At 49.3% G+C, this 12,342-nt stretch overlaps 1 protein-coding gene across 2 annotated transcripts in view; it reads right to left on the bottom strand.

Annotated features, from left to right (window-relative positions):
* Positions 1–3,408, bottom strand: part of STOX1 (storkhead box 1) — a 69,221-nt gene extending 65,813 nt beyond the window's left edge. Inside the window, exon 1 of one of the 2 annotated variants that reach the window (XM_026455335.2) lies at positions 3,012–3,408. In XM_026455335.2, coding sequence (XP_026311120.1) covers positions 3,012–3,321 — 310 coding nt within the window. In that variant the 5' untranslated portion in view covers positions 3,322–3,408. The remainder of the gene's footprint in view (positions 1–3,011) is intronic. The other variant, XM_026455336.1, reaches the window with a different exon arrangement.
* Positions 3,409–12,342: the final 8,934 nt, after the last annotated feature.

Genomic DNA, 12,342 nt, shown 5'->3' with positions numbered 1-12,342 from the left:
CGCATGAACCCAGGAAGTGAAGGTTGCGGTGAGCCAAGATTGCGCCATTGCACTCCAGCCGGGGCAACAAGGGTGAAACACCGTCTCAAAAATAAATAAATAAATAAACAAACATCTATGGCAAAGAGATCAGATTGACTCTTTGTGTCCTTTTCTAGCATTTTGCTCTTTCCCACAAAATAACAGTGAGAATGGAGCAACAACCTGTAATAGTCCACAGTAGCTCTTTCCCCACCCTCCTGGAAGCCAGCGCTGCAAGAGGCAAGAGAGCAAGCCGACCCAAACTTTCATTTCCTTTTGGGGAAAGCAGCTTCTCCTGCCTTCGCCACCCTCCAGGACTCTAAGGTAGCCCAAGAGCTGCCTCTTCTCCTTCAATATGAACCTAGGGACCCCAAGTTAGACCAGAAATTGGCAACTAGCAACACTATTCAAAGCAAAAGCATCCCCTTTGTCCCCCAGGTGTATCCATCACTCAGCATCAAATAAGATCTTTCTCCATTTTGCTCCTCAAAATGTCCTAATGGGTGGCTTTGTCCAAATCCCAGCTAAATGTTCAAATTTTTATCAGGACTTGTTAACAACTTCAAAATCTGTCCTTGCCATGGTTAGGGCTTAAACAAAGGAATAAAAATATTATAAAGAACAAAAATCGCCAGACACGGTGGCTCATGTCTGTAATCCCAGCACTTTGGGAGGCTGAGGTGGGCAGATCACTTGAGGTCAGCAGTTTGAGACCAGCCTGGCCAACATGGTGAAATCCTATCTCTACTAAAAATACAAAAATTAGCCAGGTATGGTGGCGGGCGCCTAAAGTCCCAGCTACTCCAGAGGCTGAGGCAGGAGAAGCACTTGAACCCAGGAGGTGGAGGTTGCAGTGAACCAAGATTGTACCACTGCACTCCAGTCTGAGCAACAGAGAGACTCTGTCAAAAAAAAAAAAAAAAATTAAAATTAAATTTAAAAACCTCAAAATCATTCCTGCCAGGAGACCCAAGTCAAGGGTGATGACCCGGGGTAAGTCCACTGTGTTGCACGCCCCATAGAATACAGTGTCCACTGCATCCTAAGTTGTGCTATGAGGCAGCATTACCTACTGGGCAGAAGAGAATGGGAGCAATAGGTGACGTGTGCTGCATATTTCAGATGGCAGCAAACAGTACCAACATAGACACCAGCATTTAACACTGCTCACTGGGGCATTAGCGGCCGCCCGTGACTTAGCACAAGCCCTCTCTTATTTCACCCCCAGGTCTAGACCCCCCACCCTGCATCCCACTCCCTCTCTGCAATATGCTCTATGCTCACCCTTTGAAAAGGGGGACCTGAGAATGTAACCACTAATTCAAACCAGAAAAACTGAGGACGCAGAACTGAAAAGAGTTTTTCATCGAGCCTGTCTGAAAGACCTCTTCGCTCTTGAGTATTTTGGCTTGGCTACTTGGTTCACTGTTCTCAGAGCCAGAAACCTATTTTCTTCACTCCACTCCTGCAAGTAAAAGGAGAGGAAATGTGTATATGTAGTTTTGCAGTGAGCTCTTAAGAAAAACGGGGGTGGGGAGGACAGGGAACAGACAGCATGGAGTGAGAAGTGAAGGTTTAAAGCACTGGCTGCTGGGATGTGGTAATACCATCTCTGAATGGATGATACACAGTTATTGGTCAGTCAGGTGCTTGCTTCTTACTGCTATGTTTCTTCTTTCTTCTTTCTTCCTCCTCTTCCTTCTTCTTCTTCCTCTTCTTCTTCCTCTTCCTCTTCTTCCTTTTTTCTTTTTGAGATGGGGTTTCGCTCTTGTCACCCAGGCTGGAGTGCAATGGCACTATCTCGGCTCGCTGCAACCTCCACCTCCTGGATTCAAGCGATTCTCCTGCCTCAGCCTCCCAAGTAGCTGGGATTACAGGCGCCTGCCACCACGCCCCGCCTAATTTTTGTATTTTTAGTAGAAGCGGGGTTTCATCATGTTAGCCAGACTGGTCTTGAACTCCTGAGGGGTTTCAGAATGTTAGCCAGGCTGGTCTCTAACTCCTGAACGCAGGTGATCCACTCGCCTCGGCCTCTCAAAGTGCTGGGATTACACAGTGCCACCGCGCCTGGCCAAACAAATGTTTTTTATTTGCGGCTCCTTCTCCTCGGATGGAAGAGGATGATTTATGGACTAACACAGAGTGGTTCCTTGGTAAGAATGAGAATTAAGCGCTGAACAACTGGTGACTTGTCAACACACCATCAAATGGCCTTTGCAGCCTCACATAAATGCAGACAAGAACCAGGCTGCTACAGGGAGCTGACACACCTGCCTGGGCTTAGTGCCCAGAGTCAGAGACCGCTCGCGGGTGCAGTGGTTTAGTTTCTCGAATGAGAAGCTATTTTATAAAGGCAAAAAGCTGTTGTTGTCTAACAAACAGCTAAGTGTGAAAAGACTGTGAAGGTGGAATCCTGTCTACTCAGCTAAAGGGATGAGATGCTACTTATTTGTTTTCCCCAAGAAGTTAAAGACCCCAAAGCTGCTAGGTCCCGACCCAAGACCACCACACCGCAGGACGTGAAGAGCAGAATGCCGTCCGCTGCGGATCTGTAGTTAAATTAATAATAAAGCAACCAGATTTGGTAAACTCTGGCCATTCCCCTGGGGTACCCTTCCTAACCGCCCCGGTAGAGCCTAAACAGTGGCCGCTAGCCCAAAGCCTCTCTATCCAGAGCATCACTTTTCTAAGTAGAAAGTTCCTTCTGTGCACTCCACAGGCTTTAAGAGTCGAGGAACGGATGCAGCCCGGAGCCAGTCCTAGCAGCGGCCAGGCACACCTTGGGGACTATAGCTGCAGTGTCCAAGCGGGAAGGAACGTCTCTGGGGCATTTTGACCCCCCAGACCCGCCGCCCAACCGCAGCCCCCGGGCTCTCAGAGCGGCGCCTAGCCTCTGTGGTAGAAGACCCGGCCGCGCTCGCCCCTGCAGAGCGGAGCTCGGAGCCCACAGCTGGCGCGGGACGCCCCTCCCCTCCGGGTCCCGCACTCACCCACCGCCCTGATGCGGAAGCCGCGCGGCGGCCGTAGCGCCCGGCGCCGCCAGGCATCGCGCAGCACCTGCAGGCAGGCGGGTGGCGCGCGCACCAGCAGCACCCCGCCCCGCAGCCAGCCCTGGAAGGCCAGCCGCGAGGCGGCGCGCGCCAGCCGCGCGTTCCAGAAGCAGCGCGCGTTGGCGCGACGGAAGGCGCGGAATACCGCGCGCCCGCCGGGCTCCGCCGTAGCCCCCGCCGCCTTCTGCGCCTCCAGTCGGCACAGCACCAGCGCCAGCGAGCCCGGCGCCAGCTGCACGGGCCGGGCCATGCTTTCGCGGACGGCCGGGAGCCCACAACCCAGGGCCTCGGCGAGCGGGGCGGCTGAGACGCAGCTCGCTCGGTGGGAGGATCGGCCGACTGCGCGTGGCGCTGGCTGCCTGGGGAACGCAGCTCCAGGGGGCGGGGCCGACTGCCCCTGGCGGGCCGGGGGTGGGGCGGCCGCGCTTTGGCCGGCCAAGAGCTCTGGAGGGGATTACAGAGCCCAGTGTTCGGCTTAGTTCTCCACACCCGAGCGCAAAACGGCCCCCTGGCGACGCTCTCGACTTCCAGCCGCCTCGAGGTCCCGAGCTCGCCTTCCCCCAGGTTCTCGCTCTGAGGCTTTTCCAAGTCCTGGGGCTTCCCGCAGCTCCCGGAGAGCCTGACTGCGTCCATCCTCCCTGCGAACTGCAGGGCCAGGAGTCCCCGGGGCCGGTAGACTCGCCTTCGACCTGGCTTTGGGGCCGTTCCAAGTTAGCGGCCACGAGGAATCAGCGGGGCCCTGGGAGGTGTGGGGGGTGAGCAGGAAACCTAGGTTTGAGTCTCAGTTCTGCGCCTAAGCTAGTTGTTTGTTTCTATTTTTGTTTTTTGAGGCGGGGTGCCCTGGCTGGAGTGCGGTGGCTATTCACTGAGTTCTGGGCTCAAGCGATCCTCTTGCCTCATCCTCCCCAGTTGGGACTACAGGCACCCGCCACAGCGCCTGGCCTGCTCCTAACCTGTTCATTCAAGTTATTTCCCTTCTCTGGGCCTCAGAAATGTCCCAGCTACTATTTCACAGGATAATAAACTGAGGACCCTTTCATCCATGACTTTTTTTTTTTTTTTTTTTTTTTTTTTTTGAGGCGGAGTCTCACGCTGTCGCCCAGACTGGAGTGCAGTGGCACGATTTCGGCTCACTGCAAGCTCTGCCTCCCGGGTTCACGCCATTCTCCCGCCTCAGCCTCCCAAGTAGCTGGGACTACAGGCGCCCGCCACCACACCCGGCTAATTTTTTGTATTGTTAATAGAGATGGGGTTTCCCCGTGTTAGCCAAGATGATCTCGATCTCCTGACCTCGTGATCCGCCCACCTCGGCCTCCCAAAGTGCTGGAATTACAGGCGTGAGCCACCACGCCCGGCCTCATCCATGACTTTCCGAAGTTCTAGGGAGAACTTCAGTTCTGAAGTTCAAAGGGAGCGCTTGTGCTGTGTGGCGTCAGAATGTGACCGGTGCCTCAAAGCAGTGAGGGCCAATTCAGACTGAGGACCCAGACTGAGGCCCAGCAGGAGGGCTCCTTGAGGGAAAAAAAAAAAAAACCATTTGAAAATACAACATGGTAAAAGAAGAGGAAGGGGCCAGGCGCTGTGGCTCACGCCTGTAATCCCAGCACTTTGGGAGGCTGAGGTGGGCAGATCACGAGGTCAGGAGATCAAGACCAGCCTGACCTACAAGGTGAAACTCCGCCTCTACTAAACATACAAAAATTAGCCTGGTGTGGTGGCGGGCTCCTGTAATCCCAGCTACTCAGGAGGCTGAGGCAGGAGAATTGCTTAAACCCGGGAGGCGGAGGTTGCAGTGAGCCGAGATCGTGCCACTGTACTCCAGCCTGGGCAACAGAGCAAGACTCTCTCGGAAAAAAAAAAAAAAAAAAAGAGGAAGGGCATTGTGCTTGGTACCAGAACACAGTACTGTGAGGGAGCAGAGGTGCTTGGCAAAATCTAGGAGTCATTCCAGACTTCCCACTCCCGCAGCTCATCAGTCCTTAATAACAGCTATAAAAATGGAGATAATTTATACCCTGCCCCCAGTGAGCACACAATAAATGATAGATAATAACAATAGCCAACGTTTATTGAACACTATATGCTGGGGGCATTAATTTTGCGACTCTGTGTCTACTTTTTTTTTGAGACTGTGTCACCCATGCTGTGCCACCTATACTGGAGTGCAGTGGCGAGGCTCACTGCAGCTTGATCCTCCGGGTTCAAGTGTCCTCCCACCTCAGCCTCCGAAGTACCTGGGACCACAGGTGCATGCCACCTCAGCCGGCTAATATTTGTATTTTTGGTAGAGAGGAGGTTTCAGCATATTGCCCAGGCTGGTCTCGAACTCCTGAGTTCAAGCCATCCACCCACCTTGTCCTCCTAAAGTGTTGGGATTACAGGCATGAGCCACCATGCCTGCCAACTCTGTGTTTACTATTAATATTATTATCCCTGGTTGTTTTGTTTTGTTTTTACAGATGAGGGAATTGCAGCTACTTGGATTAAGAAGTGTTTCCCAGTCACACAGGTAGTAAGACATGTACTCAGACAGCTGCCAAGTAAGGCTTCCCTGTGACAAATAAGGCTGACTTCACTTTCAATGCAAATAATCATGTGAACCTGAGACCACCAGCTAACATCTGAATTCTGATTCTGAGGTGGATGAATGGATACAGCCCACAGGACAAATGCAGTGAACTCCTATGCCTGTATACTCTCAAGAGGGATAAAGCTTCTCCTCTGGGTTCTATCGTGGCTCTCATCTTGCTGGATCAAGGGTGGCCTTCCTGTGTCCCCATGCTGGAGAATTGTGACCTTGGGCTCAATATCTGCAGCATCTAGTACAGCGTCTTTCCCACCATAATAAGGTCGGTGGTAATTTCCATTTACTCTCAGTTCACTTTGTGCCTAGAACTGTACTAAGGAATTTTACTTATGTGAACTAATTTTATCCAAAAATTAGTCCTCCGAAAGGGATAATATTATTAAGCCACGACTTCCCCAAGAGAAACGAAAGCTTAGGGAGTTAGGCAACTTGCCTGTGAAGACAAAACTACTAGAGGGTGAGGAGGTGATCCCAGTGTCTTCTTGCCCACACACCTGATGAGGACAAGGCCATACCCTGATTTATTGGACTGTGGCCTGGTGTGAGAAGTTCTGAGTGTGATTCTTTCTCCCAAGAATTTGAATTGGAAATACACAGAAACAATAAAGCCTTGTTAGCAGGGGCTATAGCTGCAAGGATGCTACAAGATAGAATCTAGCTATGAGGTTTCATGACCTGAAATTATTAGATAGAACTGTCTTAAGCATTGGAACCTTTTGTTCAGATGTATGAAAATCCCTTTTTTTTTTTTTTTTGTTTTTTTTTTTTGAGACAAAGTCTCACTTTGTCACCCAGGCTGGAGTGCAGTGGCACACCATCTCTGCCCGCTTTAACTTCAACGTCCTGGGCTCAAGCAATCCTCCCACCTCAGCCTCCTAAGTAGCTGGGACTACAGGTGCACACTACAACGCCTAGCTAATTTTTTTGCATTTTTTATAGAGATGGGGTTTTGTAGTGTTGCCCAGGCTGGTCTCAAACTGCTGAGCTCAAGCAATCCGCCTGCCTCAGCCTCCCAAAGTTCTGGGATTACAGGCATGAGCTACTATGCCCAGCTGAAATTCCCCTTATCGTTTTACTTAAGCTAGTTCAATTAACAGTCCAATTAACAAAAGAAGGAGGAGAGAATTTAAGGAGAAAAATTTTAAGCTACAGCCAAATAATTAGCCATTTTTCCCTAAAGGGTCAGTTATTTCCTGAATATCCCCAAGCTCCTACAAAATGGAGCATGTCTTAAAAGTTAAATGGGAAGCTGTGGGACTCTAACCTGAATGGTTTTGTGTTACATGCATAACTACAGAAACAGAAATTCTTTTTTTTTTTTGAGATGGAGTCTCATTCTGTTGCTCAGACTGGAGTGCAGTGGTGCAATCTCGGCTCACTGCAACCTCTGCCTCCCAGGTTCAAGCGATTCTCCTGCCTCAGCCTCTCCAGTAGCTGGGATTACAGGTGCCTGCCACTACACCCAGCTAATTTTGGTATTTTTAGTAGAGACGGTGTTTCACCATGTTGATCAGGCTGATCTCTAACTCCCGACCTCAGGTGACCCACCTGCCTCGGCCTCCGAAAGTGCTGGGATTACAGGTGTGAGCCACCACGCCTGGCCGAAAAACAGAAATTCTTAAGGCCTTTCCATCTTTGTGGTCTCTGCAGATCAGACAAAGAAGCATTTAAAAAGAATTAGTATCATTCTTCACTTAAAGAGGTACATGAGTGGTCAAGTAATATTGAAACTAAAAGATTTCATGATGGAATTATTTTTTATCTTATATTTGCAATGGTCTCTGTATGCCTGAGAAGTAGAGAGTATTCATTTTTTGTTGTATTTTGAGACAGTCTCACTTTGTTGCCCAGGCTGGAGTGCAGTGGCGTGATCTTGGCTTACTGCAACCTCCATCTCCCGCATTTAAGTGATTCTCCTACCTCAGCCTCCCAAGTAGCTGGGGTTACAGGAACCCGCCACTGTGCCCAGCTAATTTTTGTATTTTTAGTAGAGACTGGGTTTCACCATGTTGCCCAGGCTGGTCTTGAACTCCTGACCTCAAGTAATCTGCCCGCCTCTGCCTCCCAAAGTGCCGGGATTACAGGCATGAGCCTCTGCTCCCAGCCGAGTATTCTAAACACTATATAAAATCCAAGTAGAGATTCTACTATGTAGTCACTAAAAAGTTTGAGGCCAGGCACTGTGGCTTATGCCTGTAATCCCAGCACTTTGGGAGGCCAAGGCAGACGGATCACCTGAGGCCAGGAGTTCAAGACCAACCTGGCCGATATGGTGAAACTGCATCTCTACTAAAGATACAAAAATTAGCCTGGTGTGGTGGCAGGCACCTCTAGTCCCAGCTACTCGGGAGGCTGAGGCAGGAGAGTCACTTGAACCTGGGAGACAGAGGTTGCAGTGAGCCAAAATTGTACCACTGCACTCCACCCTGTCTCAAAAAAAAAAAAAAAAAAGAAAAAGAAAAGAAAAGTTTGAAAGCTAGATGCTGTGGTAGTCCCAGCTACTCAGGAGGCTGAGGCGGGAGGATGACTTGAACTCTGGAGTTCCAAAATGAAGTGATATGACCGCATCTGTGAATAGCCCCTGCACTCCAGCCTGGGCAATATGGCAAAGCTCCCTCTCAAAAGAAATAAAAGTAAGGCCTGGTGCAATGGCTCATGCCTGTAATTCTAGCATTTTTGGGAGGCTGAGACAGGAGGCGCATTTGAGCTCAGGAGTTCAAGACCAGCCTGGATAATACAGCAAGACTCCATCTCTACTTATAAAATAAAAAATTTAAGTTTAAATTTTTAAAAAGGGTTATTTAAAAGCATGTATCAGGACATTAAGATATTAGCTTTGATCATTTTGAAAATGACTGTCCATGTTGAGTTTGACTGTCCAATTTATTCCCTCCAGCGTAATTTATAAAAATTTACTTCCCTCCTATTTCCACATGATCTCTCTCTTGCCCATCTCGTCAGGCCTGAAATCCCTGCCCAGACAGCTCCAGTCAAGGAAAGGAGATGTCTCCAAAGTCCACTTTTAAGGGTACATACAACCGGGCACAGTGGCTCATGCCTGCAATCCCAACACTTTGGGAGGCCAAGGTGGGTGGATCATGAGGTCAGGAGTTCAAGACCAGCCTGGCCAAGATGGTGAAACCCTGTCTCTACTAAAAAATACAAAAAATTAGCCGGGCGTGGTGGCAGGCACCTGTAATCCCAGCTCCTCAGGAGGCTGAGGCAGAGAATTGCTTGAACCCAGGTGGCAGAGGTTGCAGTGAGCCAAGATCGTGCTACTGCACTTCAGGCGGGGATCAGGCAAGACTCCATCTCAAAAAAAAGGGGTACATACATTGCCTCTCCCATTATCACATTATTTGTGAAGATTTATTTAGCTCATCCAATTTGCTACTGACTCCGAAAGTACAGTGGGCTTTCATGGGACAGGGCACAGGATCTATAAAGAGTTTTGGGACAATGGGAAAGACATGGAGTCAACCTAAATGACCATGAACAATAGACTGGATAAAGAAAATGTGGTACATATACAACATGGAATATGACACAGCCATCAGAAGGAACAAGATCATATCATTTGTAGCAACATGGATGGAGCTGGAGGCCATTATTGTATGCAGACTAACACAGGAACAGAAAACCAAATACTACATGTTCTGACTTATAAGTGGGAGCTAGACTGGGCGTGGTGGCTCACGCCTGTAATGCCAGCACTTTGGGAGACTGAGGTGGGTGGATCCCTTGAGGTCAGGAGTTCGAGACCAGCCTGTTCAACATGGTGAAATCCCATATCTACTAGAAACACACATACCCACAAATAGCTGGGCATGGTGGCACACTCCTGTAATTTCAGCTACACAGGAGGCTGAGACAGGAGAAGCCCTTGAACCCAGGAGGCATAGATTGCAGTGAGCCAAGATCGCACCACTCACTCCAGCCTGGGCGATAGAGCGAGACTCTGTCTCAAAGTAAATAAATAAATAAATAAAAATAAAATAAAAATAAGTCGGTGCTAAACATTGAGTACACATGGATACAAGGAAAAGAACAGTAGACACAGAAGCTTACTTGAGGTTGGAGGGCAAGAGGAGTGAGAGGATTGAAAAACTACCCATCAGCTACTATGCTTATTACCTGCACACCAAACCCTGTGACATGCAATTTACCTGTATAATAAACCTGCACAGGTACCCTTGAACCTAATTTAAAAGGTTTTGTTTTGTTTTGTTAAAAAAAAAAAAAAAAAAAAGAGCGAGGCCGGGTGCAGTGGCACTGAGAGGGCCAGGCAGTGATTGCTTGATCCCAGGAGTTCGAGACCAGCCTGGCCAACATGGCAAAATCCCATCTCTACTAAAAATACAAAAATTAGCCAAGCATGGTGGCACACACCTGTAGTCCCAACTACTCTGGAGGCTGAGTTGGCAGAAACCTGAGCTCAGGAGGTTGAGGCTATAGTGAGCTGAGATTGCACTACTGCACTCCAGGCTGGGCGATGGGAGTGAGACCCTGTCTCAAAAACAAAAAACAAACCAAAAAAAAAAGGGCCAGGCCCGGTGGCTGACGCCTGTAATCCCAACACTTTGGGGGGCCTAGGTGGGTGGATCATGAGGTCAGGAGTTCGAGACCAACCTGGCCAACATGGTGAAACCCCGTCTCTACTAAAAATACAAAAACTTAGGTGTAGTGGTGCATGCCTGTAATCCCAGCTACTTGGGAGGCTGAGGCAGGAGAATTGCTTGACTCCAGGAGGCAAAGGTTGCAATGAGCGGAGATTGCACCATTACATTCCAGCCTGGGCGACAGAGCAAGACTGTGTCTAAAAAAAAAAAAAAGAGGGGTTTTTGGCTTCAGAACCATTGAAGGGCTGGGCACAGTGGTTCATGCCTATAATCCCAGCACTTTGGGAGGCCCAGGCAGGAGGAGTGCTTGAGCACAGGAGTTCAAGATCAGGCTGGGCAACATAGCAAAACCCCATCTCTACAAAGATACACAAAAAATTAGCTGGGTGTAGTGGCTCACACCTGTAGTCTCAGCTATTTGGGAGGCCGATGTGGGAAAATTGCTTGAACCCGGGAGGTTGAGGCTGCAGTGAGCCAAGATCATGCCAGTACACTCCAGCCTGGGTGGCACAGTGAGACCCTGTCTAAAAAAAGAACCGTTGGGCCTGGAGCAGTGGCTCACACCTGTAATCCCAACACTTTGGGAGGCCAAGTCGGGCAGATCACCTGAGGTCGGGAGTTTGAGACCAGCCTGACCAACATGGAGAAATCTAAAATTTCTATTTAGTCTCTACTAAATATTTTAGAATTCTGTTTTAGTCTCTACTAAAAATACAACATTAGCAGGCGTGGTAGCTTATGCCTGTAATCCCAGCTACTTGAGAGGGTGAGGCAGCAGAATCACTTGAACCTGGGAGGCGGAGGTTGTGGTGAGCCAAGATAGTGCCATTGCACTCCAGCCTGGGCAACAAGAGCGAAACCAAAAAAAAAAAAAAAAAAAAAAAAAAATAATTGAGGAAGATTACGATGGCTTATCATAAAGAGGAGGGAATGGGAGGTGGCCAGTGCCTTACAATGAACTGAGGGAGTGACCCCAAGAGCACCCCATCTGGAGGGAAACTTGCCTGTGCTTATGGAGACTACATTCCAAGATGTCTCTGAGGCAACACAGTCAGGACCATTGCAGGGCCTTTCTGAGCCAACATAGAGCTTTGGAGCTTGGTGGTTGGTGGGGGTGGAGGGGTAGCCCTCCACATCCGTACCCCATGGCCTCAGGTACTAAGGTGACCATCATGAGCATCAGGGCACCTTTCCCCGTTTTCTGGGGCTGGGAGTCAGATTTTATTTGGTTTAGAAAACCTGAGGGCCCGGCGCGGTGGCTCACGCATGTAATCCCAGCACTTTGGGAGGCTGAGGCAGGCAGATCACGAGGTTAGGAGATCGAGACCATCCTGGCTAACACGGTGAAACCCCGTCTCTACTAAAAATACTAAAAATTAGCCAGGCGTGGTGGCAGGCGCCTGTTGTCCCAGCTACTCAGGAGGCTGAGGCAGGAGAATGGAATGGTGTGAACCCGGGAGGCGGAGCTTGCAGTGAGCCGAGATTATGCCACTGCACTGCAGCCGGGCGACAGAGCAAAAAAGAAAAAAAGAAAAAAAAAGAAAATTCAACCTGAGGCCAGGTGCAGTGACTCATGCCTGCAATCCCAACACTTTCCGAAGCTGAGGCAGGAGGATCACTTGAGCCCAGAGGTTCAAGACCAGCCTGGGGAACATAGTAGACCCCCATCTCTACAAAACTATTTTTAAAAATTAGCCAGACATGGTGGTGTGTGTCTGTAGTCCCAGCTACTCGGAGGCTGAGGTGGGAGGATCTCTTGAACCTAGGAGGTCGAGGCTGCAGTGAGCTGTGATCTCACCGCTGCACTCCAGCCTGGGGCTCAGAGTGAGACCCTGTCTCAAAAAAAAAAAAAAAAAAAAAGAAAGTAAAGAAAAAGAAAACTCAACCTGAAGGGAAACAAATTCATACCTACTTAATTATAACCTCTACAGAAGATAAATTGGACCTGTTGATGTTCATGTCTGCCTTGTACCTCTCCTAAGTAAGGCAATCAGTGTTTTTCACACTCTGGACCCTAGCCTGCCCTTTTAGCTTCATTTCCACTTCCTGCCCTTTTAGCTTCATT

This window comes from Piliocolobus tephrosceles, chromosome 9 (genome assembly GCF_002776525.5).
Source record: "Piliocolobus tephrosceles isolate RC106 chromosome 9, ASM277652v3, whole genome shotgun sequence".
NCBI classification, from domain to species: Eukaryota; Metazoa; Chordata; class Mammalia; order Primates; family Cercopithecidae; genus Piliocolobus; species Piliocolobus tephrosceles.
This window is presented reverse-complemented; position numbering and strand designations above follow the sequence as displayed.